General features: G+C 42.5%; 1 protein-coding gene across 2 annotated transcripts in view; it reads right to left on the reverse strand.

Moving 5' to 3' along the window:
- The window catches only part of ap2b1 (adaptor related protein complex 2 subunit beta 1), a 290,885-nt gene that overhangs the window by 171,377 nt on the left and 95,430 nt on the right, over nucleotides 1-24,078 (reverse strand). For both annotated transcript variants that reach the window (XM_078225148.1, XM_078225149.1), the window contains exon 14: nucleotides 15,436-15,634. In XM_078225148.1, coding sequence (XP_078081274.1) covers nucleotides 15,436-15,634 — 199 coding nt within the window. The remainder of the gene's footprint in view (nucleotides 1-15,435; nucleotides 15,635-24,078) is intronic.

The raw sequence follows: 24,078 nt of genomic DNA on the forward strand, positions 1-24,078 counted from the left end.
GTTCAGGAAACCAGGATGGAGAGGCAGCTTGTGTTGAGATGAGAAATGATAAAGTCGTCACTTGTGGGAGTGGTATACAGGCCCCCTAACTAACTACACAGTGAAACAGAGAATAAAAGAGGTCATGGGAGTATGTCAGAGAAGTACGGTGATGATCATAGGGGATTTTAATCTTCATGTAGTTTGAAAACAATTAGATGGGCAAAGGTAGCATAGATGAGGAACTCATAGGATGCTTTCGTGATAGTTTCTTAGAAAAGCACATTCTGGAGCCAACCAGAAGCCAGGCTATACTAGACCTGGTATTGTGCAATGAGATAGGATAAATTGATAACCTCATATGAAGTCACTCTTAGTTAGCAGCAATCATATGATTGAATTTTACATTCGGTTTGAGAGAGAGGAGTGTATCCAAGACTAGCATTTTAAATTTAAAGTGCAATTTTGAGGGCATAAAAGCATAGCGAGCTTAAGTGAAATGGCAAAGGTACTCAAGGGATAGAAGTTCAGTGGCAGACATTTAAAGAGATATTTCCGAAAACACAGAATGAACACATCCCAATGAGAAAGAAAATTCCACGGGGAAGACCCATCATCAGTGCTTAACTAAAAAAGTTAAAGACAGTATTAAACTTAAAGGAAATACATATATTTGCACAAAGATGATTGGCAGGTCAGAAGATATGGAAGAATTTAAGGAGCATCAAAGAATGACAAAAAGATTGATAGTATGAGAGAAAGCTATCTAGTTTAGATGAAATGATGGATAGTAAGAGTTTCTGTAGATATTTAAATATGAAAAGAATAAACAAAGTAAGCATTGGTCCAATAGAAAGCATCCTAAGGTCTTGAAAGAGGTGGCTAATGAGATAGTTGAAGCATTGGCTGTAATTTACCAAAAATCCCTCGATTCAGGGAAGGTTTCATGAGATTGAAAGGTAGCAAATGTAACTCCTTTGTTCAAAAAGGCAGGGAAATAGAAAGCAGGAAACTATAGGCTAGTTAGCCTAACATTCGTCATAGGGGAAACATTGGTAGCCATTATTGAAGTAGTAAAAGCAGCACACCTGGGAAAAATCATGGCAATAAGAGAGCCAACATGATTTTGTGCAAGGGAAATCATTCTTAACCAATTTATTGGAGTTCTCTGAAGGAGTCACATGTGCTATGGAAAAGCAGAATTGGTGGATGCACTGTACTTAGATTTCCAGAAGGTATTTTAGAAAGTTCCAAAAGATTAATGCGAAAAATAAAAACTCATGGTGCAGGGGGTAACATGTTTACATGGGTTGAAGATTGGCTAGCTAACAGGAAACAGAGAGCTGGCACATATGGGTCTTTCTCTGGTAGGCAGGATGTGATGAGTAGTGTTTCACAGAGATCAATGCTGGGGCTTCAACTTTTTACCATTCATTTAAATGGCTTGGATTAAGGGACTGAAGGTATAGTTGCTAAATTTGCTGATGACACAAAGTAGGAAAGTAAATTGTGATGAGGGCGTAAGGAGGCTACAAAGAGACATAGATATGTTAAGCGAGTGGGCAAATGTCTGGCAAATGAGTATAACATGGGCAAATATAAAATTGGCCATTTGCGCAGAAGGAATAAAAATGTTTAAACTGTGAGAGATTGCAGAGTTCTGACATGCACAGGAATCTGAGTGCCCTCGTGCATGGATCACAAAAGCCTAGCATACAGGTACAGCAAGTAATTAGGAAAGCTGATGGAATATCATTGTTCACGAGGAGAATTGAACACAAAAACAAAGGTTATGCTTCAGCTGTACAGAGCATTGGAGACCACATCTGGAGTATTGTTTACAGAAATGGATGCCTTATTTAAGGAAAGATGTAAATGCATTAGCCGTTCACAGAAGATTTACTGAACAGGAATGGGCGGGTTGTCTAATGAGGGAAGGTTGAAGAGACTAGGCTTATATGCTCTAGAGTATAGAAGAATAAGAAGCAACTTGATCAAAAGCTTTAAGATTGAGAGGTATTGACAGAGTGGATGTGCAGAGGATGTTTCCTCTTGTCAGAGAATCTAGAAATAGGATTCATTCTTTAAAAATAAGGGGTTGCTCATTTAAGACGGAGTTGAGGAGAATTGTTTTCTGAGGATTGTGTTTAGAACTCTCTTCCTGAAAAGGCAGTGGAAGCAGAGTCTTTAATGTTTTTGAGACAGAGTTAGATAGATTCTTTGTTAACAAGGGAGTGAAAGATTATCAGGTATAGGCAGGAATGTTAAGTTGAGGTTAGAATCAGGTAGGACAGATAGAAAGTAGTGTGCATAACTGGGGTTTTTTCCAAGTTGGCTGACAGTGAATAGTGGAGTGCCACAAGGATCAAGCTGGGGCCTCAGCAAATTGTAATCTACATTAATGACTAGATGGAGACAGATGATGACAATATCAAGATAGGTGGGAAAGTAAGTTGAAAGGAGAACACAGAGAAGCTGCAAAGAAATGGCAGATGGAGCACAATATAGAGAAGTGTGAAGATATTCACTTTAGTTGTAAGAATAAAAGAACTGAATTTTTTTTAAAGGTGTGAAACTTTAAATGTTGATGTTCAAAGAGACTTGGAATGTGCTTGTGCAAGGCTCACAAATTTCGCATGCAGGTGCAGCAAGCAATTAGGAAGGCAATTGACATGTTGGCCTTTATTGCAAGGGGATTGAAGTGCATGAATAAGTCTAGCTACTGGGGAGAGTTTAAACTAGATAGGTTGGGGGGAGGGGAACGAGACAAGGTGATTGGGAGCGAGGAAGTTAGCTCGCAAACAGAGAAGGGTTATAGACAGTGCTAGAGGGAGGACGGACGGGGGATAGAGAAGGAGAGAGCTCAGACCAAAGGATTGAGATGTGTTTACTTTAATGCCAGGAGTATAGTGAATAAAGGGGATGAGCTCAGAGCGTGGATCGAGGCCTGGAAGTGTGATGTGGTGGCCATTACGGAGACTTGGATGTCTCAGGTTCAGGATTGGATTCTCCAGGTGCCGGGATTCAGATGTTTCAGGAAGGACAGGGAGGGAGGCAAAAGAGGGGGTGGAGTGGCACTGCTGATCAGGGATAGTGTCACAGCTGTAGAGAAGGTGTATGCTGTGGAGGGATTGTCCACAGAGTCTCTGTGGGAGGAAGTTCGGAGTGGGAAGGGGTCGATCACTTTGCTGGGAGTTTTCTATAGGCCGCCCAATAGTAACAGGGAGGTGGAGGAGCAGATAGGGAAACAGATCCTGGAGAGTTGCAATAATAGCAGAGTTGTTGTGATGGGAGACTTTAATTTCCCAAACATAGATTGGAATATCCCTAGGGTAAGGGGATTGGATGGGGAGGAGTTCGTTAGGTGTGTTCAGGAAGGTTTCCTGACACAGCATGTTGTCAAGCCTACAAGAAGAGAGGCCGTACTTGATCTGATACTGACCAACGAACCTGGACAGGTGTCAGATCTCTCAGTGGGAGAGCATCTTGGGGATAGTGATCATAACTCTATCTCCTTTATGCTTGCATTGGAAAAAGAGAGGATCAGGCAAGCTAGGAAAGCGTTTATATGGAGTAAGGGGAAATATGAAGACATAAGGCAGCAAATTAGAGGAGCAAATTGGAAGGCGGTATTCTCGGGGAAATGTACTGAAGAGAGGTGGCAGTTATTCAAGGAATGTCTGTCTAGAGTTCTACAGGACAACGTTCCAAGCAGACAGGGAGGAGTTGGTAGGTTAAAGGAACCGTGGTGCACGAAAGGTGTGCGGGACCTAGTCGAGAAGAAAAGAAAAGCGTACAAAAGGTTCAGAGAGCTTGGCGAAGATAGGGATCTAGATGAGTATACAGCTTGTAGGAAGGGACTAAAGAAGGAAATTAGGAGAGCCAGAAGGAGTCACGAGAAGGCCTCGGCAGGTAGGATTAAGGAAAACCCTAAGGCGTTCTATAAATATGTGAAGAGTAAAAGGATACAACGTGAAGGAATAGGGCCTATAAAAGGTGAAGGCGGGAAAATCTGTACGGAACCAGTAAAAATGGCAGAGGTGCTTAATGAGTATTTTGCCTCGGTTTTCACAGAGGAGAAGGACCTGGGTGGATGTCCTGCGGACTTGCGGTGGACTGAAAAGATTGAGTATGTGGACTTTAAGAAAGAGGTTGTGCTGGAATCCTTGAATGGCATCAAGATAGATAAGTCGCCGGGTCCGGATGGGATGTACCCCAGGTTACTGTGGGAGGCGAGGGAAGAGATTGCAGAGCCTCTGGCGATGATCTTTGCGTCGACGATGGAGACGGGAGAGGTGCCGGAGGATTGGAGGATTGCGGATGCGGTTCCTATTTTCAAGAAGGGGAATAGGGATAGCCCAGGAAATAACCGACCGGTGAGTCTAACCTCAGTGGTTGGTAAGCTGATGGAGAAGATCCTGAGGGACAAGATTTATGAGCATTTAGAGAGGTTTAGTATGCTCAAGAATACTCAGCATGGCTTTGTCAAAGGCAGATCGTGCCTTACGAGCCTGGTGGAGTTCTTCGAAAATGCGACTAAACACATTGACGAAGGTAAAGCGGTAGGTGTGGTTTATATGGATTTTAGCAAGGCGTTCGATAAGGTCCCCCATGCAAGGCTTCTCGAAAAAGTGAGAGGGCATGGGATCCAAGGGGCTGCTGCCCTGTGGATCCAGAACTGGCTTGCCCAAAGGAGCAGAGAGTGGGTAGAATCATAGAAACCCTACAGTGCAGAAGGAGGCCATTCGGCCCATCGAGTCTGCACCGACCACAATCCCACCCAGGCCCTACCCCCACATATTTTACCCGCTAATCCCTCTAACCTACGCATCCCAGGACTCTAAGAGGCAATTTTTTTAACCTGGCCAATCAACCTAACCCGCACATCTTTGGACTGTGGGAGGAAACCGGAGCACCCGGAGGAAACCCACGCAGACACGAGGAGAATGTGCAAACTCCACACAGACAGTGACCCGAGCCGGGAATCGAACCCGGGACCCTGGAGCTGTGAAGCAGCAGTGCTAACCACTGTGCTACCGTGCCGCCCTAGATGGGTATAGATGGGTCTTTTTCTAAATGGACGTCGGTCACCAGTGGTGTGACCCAGGGATCTGTTCTGGGACCCTTGCTGTTTGTCATTTTCATAAATGACCTGGATGAGGAAGTGGAGGGATGGGTTGGTAAGTTTGCCGATGACACGAAGGTTGGCGGGGTTGTGGATAGTCTGGAGGAATGTCAGAAGTTACAGAGGGACATAGATAGGATGCAAGACTGGGCGGAGAAGTGGCAGATGGACTTCAACCCAGATAAATGTGTAGTGGTCCATTTTGGCAGGTCAAATGGGATGAAGGAGTACAATATAAAGGGAAAGACTCTTAGTACTGTAGAGGATCAGAAGGACCTTGGGGTCCATTGTCCATAGGACTCTATAATCGACCCCGCAGGTGGAGGAGGTGGATAAGAAGGCGTATGGTGTGCTGGCCTTTATCAATCGAGGGATTGAGTTTAGGAGTCCGGGGATAATGATGCAGCTATATAAGACCCTCGTCAGACCCCACTTGGAGTACTGTGCTCAGTTCTGGTCGCCTCATTACAGGAAGGATGTGGAAAATATTGAAAGGGTGCAGAGGAGATTTACAAGGATGTTGCCTGGATTGAATGGCATGCCTTATGAGGATTGGCTGAGGGAGCTCGGTCTTTTCTCCTTGGAGAGACGTAGGATGAGAGGAGACCTAATAGAGGTATATAAGATGTTGAGAGGCATAGATCGGGTGGACTCTCAGAGGCTTTTTCCCAGGGTGGAAATGGCTGCTACGAGAGGACACAGGTTTAAGGTGCTGGGGGGTAGGTACAGGGGAAATGTTAAGGGGAAGTTTTTCACACAGAGGGTGGTGGGCGAGTGGAATCGGCTGCCATCAGTGGTGGTGGAGGCAAACTCAATAGGGTCTTTTAAGAGACTCCTGGATGAGTACATGGGACTTAATAGGATGGAGGGTTATAGGTAGGCCAAAAAGGTAGGGATATGTTCGGCACAACTTGTGGGGCCGAAGGGCCTGTTTTGTGCTGTAGTTTTTCTATGTTTCTACAATTATACAGGATTTGGTGAAATCTATTCTGGAATACAGTGTGGAGTTTTGATCTCCACATTTAAGGGATATATTTGCATGAAGACACATTAAATTGTTCTCTGGGGTGAGTGGGTTGTCTTAGCAGAGGCTGAGTAAATTGGGCTGATATTCTCTGGAGTTTGGAAGAATGAGACACGATCTCATCAAAATCTACAAAATTCTGAAGAGGCTTGAAAGGATAGATGCCAAGAGATTGTTTCTGCTGGTCAGGGAGACTAAAATGGACCTACCTTGCATTAAGCTGATCTTTCTCTACATCCTAGCTATGACTGTAACACTACATTCTGCACTCTCTCCTTTCCTTCTCTATGAACGGTATGCTTTGTCTGTATAGTGCGCAAGAAACAATACTTTTTAACTATGTTAATACATGTGACAATAATAAATCAAATCAAATATAGAGGCACAGTCTCAGGACAAGGAATGGAGGAGGAATTTAGGAATGAAGAGCAGAAATTACTTCACTCAAGGGTTGTGAATCTTTGTAATTCTCTAGCCTATAAGGTTGTTGTCATTCCATCATTGAATATATTTAAGGCTGGAGAATAGGCACAGTTTTGGTGTCTCAGGGAATCAAGGGATATAGAGAGCAGGTGGGAAAACAGAGTTGAATCCCAAGATCAGCCACGATTATACTGAATTGCCGAGCAGGCTCAAAGGGCCATACGGTCTATTCCTGTTCCTATTTCTTGTGTTGCATTTTGCTATTATTCATTCATTGTTTTTTCTGGCCAGTTTGTGTTTCCAGTTCACCTGTGCTAGATCCCTTCTCAAATCATTGAATTGGGCATTCTTCTGAATCTTTGTGTCCCTTTCTATAATTACATTAAACCTAATATTATGATCACTGTTACCTAAATGTACTTTATCCCCTGCCGTTATCTGTAAGAATACTGGAGCTCGAATTGAACAATTACGATTACCTGTATTTCCCAGAGACCACTGGCCTTGAAGGCAGAGGTTAGAGCTAAATATTAGTCATGCTTCAGTTTATACACTACAAGGGAGCAATGCCACAATTAATCTGTCAGTTTATATAAATGCCACATAAATAACAAACAGTGACAACTAATAATTCTAAACAGGAATTGAATCTTAGCATTGATTTTGCTAGGATTTTATTAGCTTATGAGTATCTGAGCTGCGGACTGGTTCAGCTATCTCTTCAATCAGTGAAACCAATCTTTTGAAAATTAATTCCTCAGAGAAAACAACTCTATAAAAACTTTTCAGAGAAAATGTGTTGCTCAGAAAGAAAATGTGTGTTGGAACTTGTCAACTAACCCTTTTGAGGCTTTTTTACCTTTCACTTATCTCTTAGCTTTGACCATTTTTTCCCGATTTTTTCCATCTGGAATCTGGCTTCAAAAATTCTTCGGCAGATGGTGCAAACTATTTGAAGAACATACACCAGGTCCATTTCATCATGTTGTGCATGCTTCACACCATTAACATAAGGAGCCATTTCTAACATTTCACTAAAAGCCAAGTACTACAAGCAACAAGGTCATGACAAATGTCGAGTGACATGGGACTCCGACACTGAACATTCTTCAAAACTTTTCATGGTCCCTAACATTTTCTATTGGGGAAAACATAACTATTAGACTTGGAATGAGCCTAACAGAGACTGGCAACGAACAGAAGTGTGAAAAGCAGCACATATAGATTTCAGGTATCTATTCGAGTGCCTTTCTTCCTGCAGGAACACAGAAAGAGGATTTCGCTGCCAATCTCACCAGAATACCATTAATCTCCAGGCAACCAACTGCACTACACCTGCGCCACCTGTTACAGTAAATTTTAGGAATAGCTCTACAATCTTTGCTAATTCCTATGATAAGGTGGCCTGCCTATTCAATGGATGGTGTGCTTAATCCATCTAAACATTTGCGACAAATTCCCTTAACTAACTTAATCGGCAGTCACAGATCGGAAGTGTGGAGGCCAGGAACTATAGTTCCCGGCAGGCTTCCAGCCTCCTGTGCATCTCTGCTTCAGGAAACACTCGCACACTCAGTTGGTTGTTTTCATGCCTGCCAGGTAGTGGCCACATACGTCCAGTTCAAGTTTTTTAATGTTCCTCAGCTGGGAAATGGCCCTGCACAAAAGAGAAAGGTGAAACAATGCAAAACTACGAGCCGGGTCATCAGCAGATGAGCGCCACTGCAGAGGGTGCGTCCCAGGGAGCAGGACACATGAAGGGGACAGGGAGAAGTTCCCAAACCATGAAGTTCCAAACAAGCAAGTGGGCCAGAAAGAGGTCCCAGAGACAGTCCAAGGTAAAGAACAAGGACAGAAATCAGAAACCGATTCTGTTAGGTAAAGGGAGAAATTAAAGGGAGAACGGGCGGCACGGTAGCACAGTGGTTAGCACTGCTGCTTCACAGCTCCAGGGACCTGGGTTCGATTCCCGGCTTGGGTCATTGTCTGTGTGGAGTTTGCACATTCTCCTCGTGTCTGCGTTGGTTTCCTCCGGGTGCTCCGGTTTCCTCCCACAGTCCAAAGGTGTGTGGGTTAGGTTGATTGGCCATGCTAAAAATTGCCCTTAGTGTCCTGAGATGCGTAGGTTAGAGGGATTAGTGGGTAAACCATGTAGGGATATGGGGGTAGGGCCTGGGTGGGATTGTGGTCGGTGCAGACTCGATGGGCCGAATGGCCTCTTTCTGTACTGTAGGGTTTCTATGATTTCTATGAACTCTATGGGGAACAGACACACAGTGAAGTGAGTTCATGAGAATCTCTGAAGATTTGAGGAAACATCCTTACTGCAGGTCTTTGTTCTGCCTGACGTGGCCAAAGATATGAAATTGTGCTTGGTATGTAAAGCTTAAGTGTACACAGCGATCCAGGGGAAAGGAATCTCAGAAGGTAAGAGGTAGTTTCTTGCTGAAGGTGTCTGAGTGGGAGCAACATTTGGAGAGAATTCCAAGACAAATTCTTCAAACATGGAGGTTGAAAACCTTCCTTAGAAAGACAGTGAGACGAGCTGGCTCACAGTCTGAGTGGGTTGTTGAGAAATCCATAGAATCAGCCTTGGTCACATCTGTCATTGAATTTGGAATGTGTCTATGCCTGTCCATACTTCACCAGTTACTTCACACATACTGCAAACTTACCCTGAATATTAGAGTATAAAATAAGCATGGTAAATAGTTTTATCTTTCTGAATTTGTATGCGTCTGTAAAGAGATAGCTGGGATGATGGAACAGTGAATATTTGAATCAGTTTTTTGTGTTTGTATTGAGATCTTTTTATCTGGTGTAATATAGTTCATTTTTTCATTTGCTTTATTCTGTGTTAAAAGTTAATCTGCAGACACCTGTGAATTTGTTCAGTAACTTACCTCTACAGTTTCAAAAAAAGATTTGGATCGATCAAACCAGGTTTCACTTTGGGAACTGACTTACCTGTTATCAGCTGGAATTATCAGCTGGAATCATGACACAATTTATATGCGTAACTGTCTGTTGAACTAGCTCCACAATAACCTACTTGTTGACTCTACCTTGCTGATGAGCTTAATGAGCTGTACTGGTTTGTGAAGAAAACAGTATGAAATCTGGAAGCACAGCCATTGATACGGATCACCAGTTGCTCAATTTTTCACTAATAATGGCATTAAGTCACTACTAAATTTTTCTCTCTCTCTCTCTAGATACCAGTTTATTACTGCCTTTATTCAAGCTCAGGATCACAGGGTAATCAAATCCCCCTGCAATGGAGGTGAAGCAATCTCTCTCGCTTAGTGCAATGAACTTGAGGCATGATGGTGTCCCATGATGGCAGCAAGGAAAGGCACGTGTCTCCCCGTAATCGAGATATTAGAACAAAGAAAATTACAGCACAGGAACAGGCCTTTCGGCCCTCCAAGCCTGCACCAACCATGCTGCCCGACTGCACTAAAATCCCCAACCCTTCCGGGAACCATATCCCTCTATTCCCATCCTATTCATGTATTTGTCCAGACGCCCCTTAAAACTCACTATCGTATCTACTTCCACCACCTCCCCTGGCAGCGCGTTCCAGGCACCCACTACCCTCTGTGTAAAAAACTTGCCTCGTATATCTCCTTTAAACCTTGTCCCTCGCACTTTAAACCTGTGCCCCCTAGTAATTGACTCTTCCACCTTGGGAAAAAGCTTCTGACTATCTACTCTGCCCATGCAGGGCAGGCACGGTAGCACAGTGGTTAGCACTGCTGCTTCACAGCTCCAGGGACCTGGGTTCGATTCCCGGCTTGGGTCACTGTCTGTGTGGAGTTTGCACATTCTCCTAGTGTCTGCGTGGGTTTCCTCCGGGTGCTCCGGTTTCCTCCCACAGTCCAAAGATGTGCGGGTTAGGTTGATTGGCCATGCTAAAATTGCCCTTAGTGTCCTGAGATGCATAGGTTAGAGGGATTAGTGGGTAAATGTGTAGGGATATGGGGGTAGGGCCTGGGTGGGATTGTGGTCGGTGCAGACTCGATGGGCCGAATGGCCTCTTTCTGTACTGTAGGGATTCTATTCTATTCTATGCCCCTCATAATCTTGTTGACTTCTATCAGGTCGCCTCTTAACCTCCGTCATTCCAGTGAGAACAAACCAAGTTTCTCCAGCCTCTCCTCATAGCTAACGCCCTCCATACCAGGCAACATCTTGGTAAATCTTTTCTGTACCCTCTCCAAAGTCTCCATATCCTTCTGGTAGTGTGGCGACCAGAATTGAACACTATATTCCAAGTGGGGCCTAACTAAGGTTCTATAAAGCTACAACATGACTTGCCAATTTTTAAACTCAATGCCCTGGCCGATGAAGGCAAACATGCCGTATGCCAGAAAGTCTGGTGGTAGGCTGAAGGATTGAAATGGAGCTAATCTTTACACTTGTAGTCTTTTACATAGAGACACACATTACAAATGTGCACCGCCAAAGTCAACCACCACAGTTTCAATCTGTCTCTAATTATAAGATCACAACTGGATCCCCAGTTAATGCCCACCAGCTCCATACAATTAAACGCAATATAAACAACAGCGAGGCCCCACTACAATGGAGGTGAGGCAGCACTGGGCCATGACTTTGTTTTGACTGCCGTATCAACACCTTACTTAAAAGCAGACACATGGGCCTTTAAAAGTGCTATGGGGAGATGCACTGCTAGTACTATTAAGTATAAATGTCACACATTTTGATTCCTCTGTTTCTGTGCACTGTTCTTATCTTTTAGGATTAATTCATTATTTATCTTTTTAAAAAACCGGTCTTTTGTTTTCATTCAATTAATTTCATGTTTCTCTTTTATCACTCACTGCTCCTTTTATTATTACAATATTATCTCTGACTTAATGTAGAAGACTACAAAAGTGTAAAGATTAGCTCCATTTCTATCCTTCATCACCAGACTTTCTGGAATTAATACCTCGATTACAGCTACCCCAACATATCTCATTTACCCCTCCTCTATGACATCTGTATTGAGTAGATCCCACTGCAATATTCATGCCTGGGCAGAGATGTGGCCAACACTAAATAGGGAATTAACCATGGCCACTGGATGAAAGAGACAGTGACCAACGGCTGGCACCAGGGAGTTACAAAGCAAAAGCGATGACCAGGACCAATGGTGGAAGACTTAGCAATCACATGGCATAAACACACTGGATCGAAAGGAGATGAAATTCATCAGCCACCTTTGTTTATTTTAAATGCAAATTCTTTCATCTTCTTGGAACTCTATGCAATGGCAGAAAAATAAAGACGGGTTTTCCACTCAGCTGCTCTCCTTCCCTCACCGGAAAATCTGTCCCACAAAACTTGTGCTAAAGTTATAGAGGTGACGTGGGAGCCACTTGCAAAATTCTGGGCTGAAGATTTTAATTTTCCTCCTTTCATTTTCTATCAATTTTCTCCGTCTCTCCTGTACTCCTCTCGAATTCTGAGGTATACCAAGCAACCATTACAACATGTCAGCTTGGACATATTCCATTCAACAACAGAAGACAAAACCAGCCAATCCAAAAATGTGATTCGCTCTTTATTCATTCACATGATGTAGGTGTTGATGGTGAGGCTAGCATTTATTGCCCATGCTTTATGACTGGCAAACAAAGTTCAATGCAGATAAATGTAAGATTTTCTAGGAAGAACACAGAGGTCATTCAATACTTGGAGATTGAAGCTTAGATGGGATAGAAGGCCAAAGGGACCCCAGAGTACAAATCCACCAATCATTAAAGGTTGTGCCGCAAGTCAACAAGGTCACAAAGAAAGCAAACCACAAACAAGAATTTATTTCTAGAGCAACAGAACTGAAAAGTAGGGAAGTTATGCTGGACCTTGGTTAGACCACACGAGTTCTGCATGTAGTTCTGGTCACCATATTATAAAAATAATAGAGAGACACTGGAGAGGGTGCAGAAAAGATTTACAATGATGAAACCAGAAATGCCCAGGTATTCTTTTCAGGAAGGGGCGGACAGGCTGGCTTTCTTTTCTCTTAAAAAAAATGACAGAGGGGTGACCTAATTGACGTCTTACAATTATGATAGGTTTTCATAGAGTGGAGAGAGAGATAATGCTTTCTCTTATGGAGAAGAGCATAACTAGAGACTGTCAATATAAGAGAGTCCCCCAGAGATGCAACAGGGAATTCAGAAGAAGCTTCTTTATCCAAAAGGTCGAGAGAATGTGGAATGCGCCACTCCTTCCCTAGAAACAGGGAGCTGTTGTAATAAACTATCTAAGGGGAAACTAAACAAGCATGAGGGAGAAGGGAAGAGGGGGTTACAATGGAAGTCTTGGATGAAAAAGGATGGAAGGGGGCTCGAGTGGAGCATAAACATCAGCATGGCCTGGGTGGACAGAATGGCCTGTTTCTGTGCCACATAGCCAATGTAATCAAGTAAAATTGTCTTGAAAACCTGGTGGTGAGCTGTCTCCCAAAACTGTTGCAGTTCACATTGTCTCGGTACAAATTGCTGCTAGGGAAGGAGTTCCAGAATTTTTACCAGCGATGATGAAAGAGCATTGGAATTTTTCTAAGTCTGGATGCTGTGTGAATTGGAGGAGAATTTGCAGCTAATGATGCTCCCACGGTACCCTTGTCCTTGAAGCAGAGGTCACAGGTTTGGAAGGGGCTGTCAAAGGAGCCTTGGTGAGTTGCTGCAGTGCATCTTGTATGTTTTCTATTATTTATGGGATGTGCGTGTTGCCAGCGAGACCAGCTCGTCTCTCTTTGCCCTCAAGAAGGTGGTGGCCTTCTTAAACCGCTGCAGTCCGTGTCATGTAGGTATACCCACAATGCTGTTAGGGAGGGAATGAATGTTTAGCGTGGTAGTGCCAATGAAGTGGGCTGTTGTCCTGTACAGTATTGAGCTTCTTGAACATTGCTGAAGCTGCACTCAGCCAGTATTCCATCACACCCATGACTTGTGCCCTGCAGATACAGTGGACAAGTTTTGGGAGTCAGAAGACGACTTTCTCGCTACAACGTTCCCGGCCTCTAACCTGTTTCTGTGGCCTCTAACCTGTTTTTGTAGCCACAGTATTTTGTGGCTGATCCAGTTGAGTTTCTCATCAATGGTGATCCCCAGGACATTGATGGTGGGCGATTTCAGCAATGATAATGCTATTCGATGTCATGGGGAGATTGTTAGATTCTCTCTTGTTGGACATGAATTGTTTCAGTATCTGAGGAGTCACGAATGGTGCTAAGCATCAGCGAACATCCCCACTTCTGACCTCATGATGGAAGGAAAGTCATTGACGAAACAAGTGAAGATGGTTGGGCCAGGGCACTGCCCTAAGAAGCTCCTGCAGTGATGTCCAGGGACTGAGATGAGTGGTCTTCAACAATCACAACCACCTTCCTTTGTGTCAAGTTTGACTCCAATCAGTGGCGTTTCCCCATGAAATTGCACCCTGGCTTGCATTAACACATGGACAACTAAGACAAATCAAAGGAATCCCCAAAAGATAGTTTCATTCCTACATGAGAAACCAAAATCAACAGTAGGAAACGGACTTTAATACAAACTGCAACCAATTTAAAAAACCAACTCATGGCCAATCAGAAAGCAGCTCTTAATGTTTCACCCAATTGCAGCATCTCAAGGCATCATGTCAATCTTTGCCGTGATTTTTTCACTTTAGGGTGTAACTTCAGATTTCAGGGCAAGATAACCAAACAGAGGGACAGGTTGGAAATGTCACTCCAGTAAGTTGGGAGCAACACTAAAGTGAAAAGTAAAATAACCTTACATTCCAATATTTATTGAACTTACAGAACTTCTTTCAGCAAAACTTACAATTGATGGCCCCAGAAAGATGACAGGCTGCTGTGAGTGCTCAGTTAATGTGGGCTGACTAAAGCTATCATAGTAATGTCAGTTACACATAGACATATCCACTCTGACAATACACAACAATAACAGGCCCTTACTTTGCTGCATTTCCCATCAGTTATATGTGTAAGCTATCATTCCCACAGAAAACCTAATGCAGGGTTTTACAGTAATCTTAGAAAGTATTATTGACAAATGGTCAAAAATTGTTCATCATTGTACTACTGTATTTAGTGAATAACTGAGGCAACAGCTTGTAGTTTGACAGACTGAAAGTGGTTTGCGGTGTTTAATATGGGCAGGAGTCCTCAGGGGCATGCCCATCTTCCAACATCATAACTTTTAAGCAATTTCTCAGGACTGAAATGCCTCCATTATTTCTAGAATTTATGCACCTTATAACAAAAAAATGATAAATCTGGAACATTAAGCTAGTCTCAGTAATGATGATGAAACTACAATTGATTGTTGCAAAAACCCATTTGGTTCACCAATGTCTTTCAGGGAAGGCAATCTGCCGTCCTTACCCAGTCTGGTCTACATGTGACTCCAGACCTGCAACAATGTAGTTCAGTCTTAACTGTCCTCTGAAATGGCCCAGGAAGATGCTCAGTTTAACAGCAGTTAGGGATGGGCAACAAATGCTGACTTTGCCAGTCATGCCCATACCCCATGAAAGAATAAAAAGTATATCTTCCTCATTCTTTAAGGGTGTCTACTTCATTTACCAGTACTAATCCGCCAAGCTGTAATCCCATTAGAGTTTGTGCAACTGACTATTTCTCACCTGCACTTGTGTCTCAGGATATCACTTTCTCATTAATTTGCATTCGTGCAAATCGAATTGCTGCTCATTTCTCACTTACGAATGATACTTCACTTCATTGCCTACCCCACAGCTCCTTTGTGAAATAAGGCCAGGGTTCAAATGTTGATCATACAAGCTTGTTTTCTCCTAAATGAAATTTAAAATAGAAAAGAAAATCACAAAAAAAGCCACATACCAGACTGTCTAATCCACCGCCCAAAAGGTCCACAGCTCCCATCTGCATTGAAGACATCTGCGGCACATTGACAGGGGGACCCAGGTCAAGGTTCAGAAGGTCACCCAGAAGGTCACCTTGAGATGGAATCACTTGAGGCTGCTGTTCTAAGGTCAAGTTTGCCGTAGGGGTTGGTCCAACTGGACTATCAGGCTCAACTCTAAAGAGAGAAATATAGCATTAAAGCTTGTGAAATAATTGATAGTACAATGCATCACATCTGTCACTGATTCCTTTATGTGCTATTTCCACATGCATACACATTATATGAACAGAAGATGCAGATCATTTAAACAATGCGAGACGATTCCTCCAGCAGTTGTGCTTTGCTGATCTTAATATATTACAGATGGTGGTGCATATAGTTTAGAGTTGTTAGTGAACATGTAACATGATACAATCGAAGCTGCCTCTGAATTTTCAGTATTTACTCAAATTATATTGACTGGACGAATGTTAATCAAAGGCAGAGAGATTCTCAAAGTCACATATTTTAGGGGACTTTCACAGTAACCTCACTGCAGTGTGAATGTAAGCCTATTTGTGACTAATAAATAAACTTTACTTTACATCAGCTTTCTGGTCACATTTTACAGTGCAGCTTGAGATTCTATGTCACAGCAGATGCTGCCTTACTACCCCAGCCATTAATGGTTTGAAAATTGACATTTCTATGGATGCTCAGCAACCGTGTTTCTGGACAACAGTTCACGGCTCTTCACTCAGGTTCCTGACAATCAAACACCAGCATTGAACGAAGACTGGCTGTAATAAGAACACGAACCACTCAACTCCAGTGAGGAGCCCAGCAGTGAAAACCTCAATGACTTTAATAACTTCATAAGGTGATGGGGCAGGGAAAGAGTTCCGGTGAAGAGAACTTTAGAATGCGAAAGAGACAAAGAATGGTGTCGCAATTTGTGTAAAGACAAGCAGAATAGGCCGAGTAGACACAGAGAGTTCATTTAATAGTACATCAGCAAATAAGATCCATGCAAATAGTGATAACAAAATAAAATGAAAGGCTCTTTATTGTGAATGATTCGCACAGATAAGATAGATGAACTAGCGGCACAAATAGTGATAAATGATTTAAATCTAATCAACATCAAGAGATATGGTGACCAAGATTGAGCATCCATGTCGGCAATATTTTGAAAAGACAGACAGAATGGAAAAGGAGAAGTAGCCCTGACAGCGAGAAAGGATATTGGCTCAAAAGATAAGGAAATAGAATCAATATGGGTGGACAGTAGGAATAATGAAAGTAATTTATAGGCCCACTAACAGTAGTTATGCCATTAGGTAGAGCATTAACACATGATTGGAGCTTGTAACAAAGGCACTGTAATTGCAGGGGCGTTAATTTCCATATAGAATGAAGCAATCAAATTGGCAAAAGTGGTCTAGAAGAAGGATTTGTCAAGTGCTTCTGTGACAGTTTCATGGAATAATATTGTGGAACCAACTAAGGATGAAGCTATTTTAGATCTAGTTTTGTGCAATATCACAGTAGAAGATCCTCAGGGAAATGTGATCAAAATACAATTGAATTCAATATTGGCCAGATCCTGTGATCACTGGTGTAGTGGGAGCGTACCCCACTTAAAACTGCACCCTCTTCCCATCCCAGCTCCAACTTGAGTCAATCGACGAGAAGAGCAGGAAGACCTTGGGGTAAAATGAAATTCCAGCAAAGCTATGCTCTTTTTTTCAATCACAAAAGATCTGCCTTCAGTTCTCAGAGAGTTTTTAAATGTGCCTGCCTTTCTTAGATACCCCCAACCTTCCACTCTCAACCTACTGTCAATGCTCGTACCCCACTACACACTGATGATGCTCAGCACGCTCTGCCCCCACTCGCAACAATGCTCACTGCCATACCCATCTGCCAGACGCTCATACTTTGCCACTAATACAGAGATGTTCCAACATCAACTGGACTATGGTGCCAGAGGTTTTGGAAAGCGAGTCCGACGATAAGAGAGGAAGCATCATTATGGGAATGGGAGGGAGAGGGGGGGGTGTGCAGAGAAGCCCATCATCGGGGCGGGTAAGCATTACCAGGGATGCAGTGAGCACCATTGGGGTGGTGGTGAGCATGATCAGGGAATGGACAGGATTTTGACTTAGAGACGTTCAGTCATATTCCCACAGATGGTAGCTTCGCACCATTGGCTCCTCAACCAAGGACATACACCAAATGTCTGAACCTGCGGTTCCTCTCGTAATGAGCAGGCTTACTATTGCAACAACACTATCATTAGTAGGGTAAAATTAACCTGCCTCATGACAGTCTGAACCCAGCTCACATTCCCCATTAGTGGGTGAACAATCCAATGCTTGATGTATTCTGCTTCACAATGATAGGAAGAGCCAACATCAAAGGATCAAAAAGCAAAACGGGTTGTCATTGCTCTGGAGTGCATTGACACTCCACCTCATTTACTAAGAACTGTACTTCTGAGAAGACCTTATGCCTGCTAGGAACAGCTCTAATTAAATCAGTGCAAAAGCCAGGCTAAGTATTGGGTAAACATCCCAAATTTAGGTGTTTACAGGTCCTGGGAAGGCCATTAGCTAGGGCTCCAAAAGGAACTATTTTTAAGCTATCAGAAGTTCCTGGTTCAAATATAACTTGACTCCCCGGAATTTCCCACGCCACTGCGAGTCTCTACAGCAGTGGATAACTCAGGCATTCACTGTTTTTAGAATAAGATCAGGGCCTTTCAGTTTGAAAACATACTCCAGTTCCAAATCTTAAATTTAAAGCCATTACACAGGAATGAGAGAAGTGCTGGCTATCACTGATCGGGTAAATAAACTAAAAGATGTGGCGATAAATAAAGAAAGGGAAACAATTCCAAATACTGAACAAAAATATGTTCCATTAAAAATAAAAACTTAACCAAAAAGGAATATCCATCTTGGCTGACCAAGAAAGTTAAGGCTAATAATTAAAGGAGGCTTATAATAATGTAAAGAACAGTAGTAAGCCTGAGGATTGGGAGCATTTTAGAAACCAGCAAAGAATAACTAAAATGTTGGTTAAAAAGAGAAAAAAATAGAATGCTGGAATAAATTAGTCAGGAATATAAGGGGTTTTACAAGTATATATAAGAGGAGAGTTTACATTGCTTCCTGCAGGGGAAAGAGAGGAGAAATTATCTTGAGGAAATGGCAGTGTCTTCACAGTAAGACACAAATTATGTATTGGAAAAACTGAATGGCCAAGGGAGCTAATAAAAATGAGGAACTCAAGTTAATGTTAGCAGAGACAAAGATTGGAGAAACTTAAGGGAGTAAAATCCAACAAATCTCCAGGACTTGATTGTTCCGAACGAAATAGAGGACGCGCTAGTTATGATTCTTAAAAATCCCTCGATTTGTCCCAGCAGACTGGGAGTTAACAAATATAACGCCATTATTTAAGAATGGAGGGAGAGAATAAAACTGGGAGCGACAGGCCAGTTAGGCTGACAATCATAAAAGTTCTGGGAGCTGGTTTAACTCAGTTGGCTGGACAGCTGATTAGTGATGCAGAGACGCCAACAGCATAGGTTCAATTCCCAAACTGGCTGAGGTTATTCATGAAGGCTCTGCCTCCTTGCTCTTTGCCCGAGGTGTGGCGAACCTCAGGTTAATTCACCACCAGTCAGCTCTACCCATCAAAGGGGCAAGCAGCCTGTGGTCATCTCGGACTATGGCGACTTTACCATATGAAAATTCTGGAATCAATTATTACAGAAGTTTTATGAATACACTTAGAAAATCACAGTGATCAGGCAAAGTCATCAGTTTTACAAAATGGAACTTGTATTTTATCGTAATTTATTAAGAGTGTCGTAATATGTATGTAGTTGGGATAAAGATTTGGGGGAGATGTTGAGTAAATGGTCAACATCAGAAGCAGCTGATACTGACATAACTATGATGCAATGGACGGCATGGTGGCACAGTGGTTAGCACTGCTGCCTCACAGCGCCAGGGACCAGGGTTTGATTCTCGGCTTGGGTCACTGTCTCTGTGGAGTTTGCACATTCTCCCCGCGTCTGTGTGGGTTTTCTCCGGGTGCTCAGGTTTCCTCCCACAGTCCAAAAATGTGCGGGTTAGGTGGATTGGCCATGCTAAATTGCCCCTTAGTGTCAGGGGAACTAGCTAGGGTAAATGCATGGGGTTATGGGGATAGGGCCTGGGTGGGACTGTGGTCGGTGCAGACTCAATGGGCTGAATGGTCTCCTTCCACACTATAGGATTCTATGATTCAATGCCACTGACTTAAGAAACTGAGATCTGGTGGGCAGCAGAAGTGCAACCTCACATAGAGTACCAAGATGTACACACGTCTGTAAATAAACAAGAATGTTTTTTACGGTCTATGAAAGAATTCTTAAAGGAACAGACAGACCCTAAAGGAACCCCTTCTAGACCCCAAACCCAAGACAAAGCAAAAGATTTTTTTGAGGACTCACTGGTAGGGAAATCAGTACCAGTATGCCTGGATTTCTAATTGGTATTCAATAAGATGTTATACAAAAGGTTAGCACACAAGGTAAGACCTCAAGGAGTTGGGGTAATATATTAGGATTTCCCAGACGAATAGCTAATGGACAGGAAGCAAGGAATATTGCTAAACATTGTATTTTCAGGTTGGCAGGCTGTGACTAGTGAGGTGCCGCAAGGATCTGTCGTGGAACCTCAGTATTTACGATCTTTATAAGCAACTTAGACAACGAGACTGTAAGTAATGTATCTAAGTTTGCTGACAACACAAAGCTAGGTGGGAATGTAACCTGTGGAGAGGGCACAAATGGGCTGCAAAGTAATACAGGCAGGTTAAGTGAGTGAGCAATAGGGCAGCAGATGGAGTATAAAATGAGGTTACTTATTTTGGTACTAAAAATAGGAAAGCAGGATATTTTTTTAAAAGGTGGGAAACTTTTAAGTGTTGATGTTCAGAGGGACTTCCATGAGCTCGGAAAAGAAATGCAGAAAGTTAGCATGCAGATGCTGCAAGCAATTAGGAAGGCAAATGACGTGTTGGCCTTTATTGCAAGGGAATAGAATACAAGAACAAAGGGATCTTGCTATAACTGTACAGGGCTTTGGTGACACCACAGCTGGAATCCTGTGTTCAGTTTTGGTCTTCATATTTAAGGTAGGATACACTTGAATTTAAGGCAGTACTGCAAAGGTTCATTAAATTGGTCTCCGAGATGAGTAAGTTATCCTATGATCAGAGATTGAGGAAATTGGCCCTACACTCTGGAGTTTAGAAGAATGAAAGGTGATCTCACTGAAATATACAAGTTACTGAAGGGGCTTGACAGGGCAGACACAAATGTTGTTTTCTCTGGCTGGGGAATCTAGAACACAGGGCAGTGTACCTCAGGAGAAAGGGCTAATCATTTGAGACTGTGAGGAGGAAAAATTTCTTCCCTCAAAGGGTTGTGAATCTTTGGAATTCTCTATCTCAGAGGGTTGTGGATGCTCCATCTCTTAATATATTTGAACGCAAGATAGACAAATTATTGGTCACTCAGGGAATTAAGGGAACTGGGAAGCAGGTGGGAAAATGGAATTTGGGCAGATCAACCATGATAAAATTGAATGGCAGAGCAGGATCGAAAGGCCATATGGTCTACTCTTGCTCCCCTATCTTATATTCTTCCGACCAAAACTTGAAATACCCATCAGACTTTTAGTGTTGATTCAAATATGGCAGAGACATGGCTCCACGGCAGGCCATAATACTTTCTGGACAGGAAGGATATATGTTACAATATGCATTTGGTTCCTTATAGTAAAAATCTCAATCTTCCCTGAATTTTAATGGAAGTTAAATACATCCTTCAGGATTAAAGGATGTGGAGGCTTTAATCCTTCAGGATTAAAGGATGTGGAGAGTACAAAAAAGGTTTACCAGGATGTTGCCTTGTATGGAGGGTGTTAGCTATGAGGAGATTGAATAAACTGGGATTGTTCTCCCTGGAAAGACAGAGACTGAGGGGCGACCTGATAGAAGTTTATAAAATTATGAGGGGTGTGGATAGGGTGAACAGTTGGAAGCTTTTTCCTAGGGCAGAAATGACAATTACAAGTGGGCACAAGTTCAAGGTAAGGAGGGAAAAGTTCAGTGGAGACGTGCAGGGGTGGGTTTTTTTTTTACACAGAAGGTGGTGGGGGCCTGGAATGCACTGCCAAGTGAGGTGGCTGAGGCAAATACGTTAGTGACATTTGAGACTTATTTAGATAAACACATGAACAGACGGGGAATAGAGGGATGTAAGCAGTTGGTCTAGATAGGACAATGCAATCGGCGCAGGCTTGGAGGACTGAAGGGCGTGTTCCTGTACTGTACTGTTCTTTGTAAAATAGTAACAATGTTGGTTTCTTTGTCAATTCCTACTGTTCCAGTATACTAACTTCAAAACTTGCTTTGTCCTTTATTACAGCACAGAGGCACTGATATTAAGAAACAAGGACAAACAGATCCCAGTGGTGACTGTGGTCAATACATTCCCTCAATACTAAGTTGTCAATTTAATTTTTGCGAGTGGGGAGTGGACAGTGATGAGGTAGATTAACAAAAATCTTGGCAAACAAAGAAATTAGAACAGAAGGGTTCTAAAGAAGGTACAGCAAGCTTCAATTCATAGAATTATATAGCAGAGGCCATTCAGCTCATTGTTCGTTTGCCGGCACATTTCATCCACAGTAAAAATATAGATATTTCCTAACTATCATGAATTATATCTGTTATAGGTCCAAAATGACCTCTAGTGATCTTATGTTCTATTGGGTTGGCTCAGGTGAGGCCCAAGAAGTGCTGGCTTCCCTGGCTTCTATAAATTTTAAATGTTCAAACAATTCTAAACATTATGGTGGCGCAGTAGTTAGCAATGTTGCCACTCAGCCCCAGGGACCCAGGTTCTCTACCAGACTTGGGTCACTGTCTGTTTGGAGTTTGCACGTTCTCCCTGTCTGCGTGGGTTTCCTCCGGGTGCTCCGGTTTCCTCCCAGCGTCCAAAGATGTGCGGGTTAGGTGGATTGGGCATGCTAAATTGCCCCTTGGTGTCCCAAGATATGTAGGTTAGGGGGATTGGCAGTGTAAATACGTGGGGTTATGATCTGGATAACCCAGATCTATCAGAGAGAGTCTGTGTCGACTCAATGAACTGAATGGCCTGCTTCTGCACTGTAGAGAATCTATGAATTCTATGAATCATGGATTAAACACTTTTCTGACTTTCAAATAGATTCTACAGTTAAAAGAATGCTACTACTCACACCTCAACACTCACTGCCACTACGCTTTTGCTTAAATTAGGAAATCAAAAAAGAGAATTGATCCCCCACAATGCAGAGGCAAGTAGGGAAGTGACAATGAAGTGACCTCAAACTTGTATTTTAAAACAATGTAAGCAGAAATAAAAACTGAACAAACTAAGGGTTTTCACAAAATGGTGTCCCTGAGTGAGGATCAATCAGAACAGTAAACTGTACACTGAGTCGACATTCAACACACTATAATGTCTAGGAAGGAGATGTAAAGAAACACTGAACGTGTTTTTTTAAAAAAGACTCCATTATTAAAGGAGCTGGGAGAAATGGGGAGATACAGAATAAGTCATTGCCCTGCCAGAACATTAGAAATTTTACACAGGGTAGTCACTTGAAGAAAATTGATGAGAGGAATCATCAACTAGACAGTAATACGACCTTGAAAAATAATGCTGCATTGTTTGAATTTTAAAACATCGACGGATACAACATCATTCAGTCTGTTCCTGACAAAGACTAGAGGATAATTTCACTCTTATCTCCAGGCCAGGGAGAGCAGGGAGTGCCTCGCAGGATGTTAGCTGGAGAAATGAAATATATTCTGCTAAAGCCCAGAGCAGACATAGATATTGTGTAGAAGAAATGGTTTTATCAGGCAAAACAATATTTCTGAATTCCGTACTTTGTATTTTAATGCAGCAGTATGTCCAATTCCAAGCAGTCAAAAATCATTTTGCCCCCAAAAAATGTGATCATACTTGTATTTAGACTATTGAAAATGAGAGAAAATAATTATATTAGCAGCTTAAAAAACTTCCCTCATGACTGAACTCCAAATGGTTTGAGCAAAATGAGATATTTTGTCCACTCAGATACCAGATAAAAAGCAGCTAATACAATTTTGACCAGCTCTCTTGAAATGGAGCAAAATAAATTTCCCATTATGAAATCGATCAAGAATTGATGATTAAATGTAAACAGAGCTTTTGGAACATAGTGTTCCCAATCTGGTTGCAAACCATGACTCAATATTATAGATTGCGTGGTTAATACTCTAGAATGCTCATCTGACTGCGTCTGAGCTCAGGCCGAACTTTTCCCTTGGAAGCTCTACTTGCAATTATTTACTTCTCATCTCCCTCAAATTACTAAATGAATTTGACAGAACCCACAACCATGCAAATTGGTACCGTCGACCATGAGAAACACACAGAGCCGAACAATCTTCCCTTGTTTCATGCTTTACACCCCACATAAACACAGCGACAGGTTTTGTGCACTGCTGCCCAAACATTATATCCTCCCACATTGGGTTATTCA

Source organism: Mustelus asterias, chromosome 12 (genome assembly GCF_964213995.1).
Source record: "Mustelus asterias chromosome 12, sMusAst1.hap1.1, whole genome shotgun sequence".
NCBI lineage: Eukaryota > Metazoa > Chordata > Chondrichthyes > Carcharhiniformes > Triakidae > Mustelus > Mustelus asterias.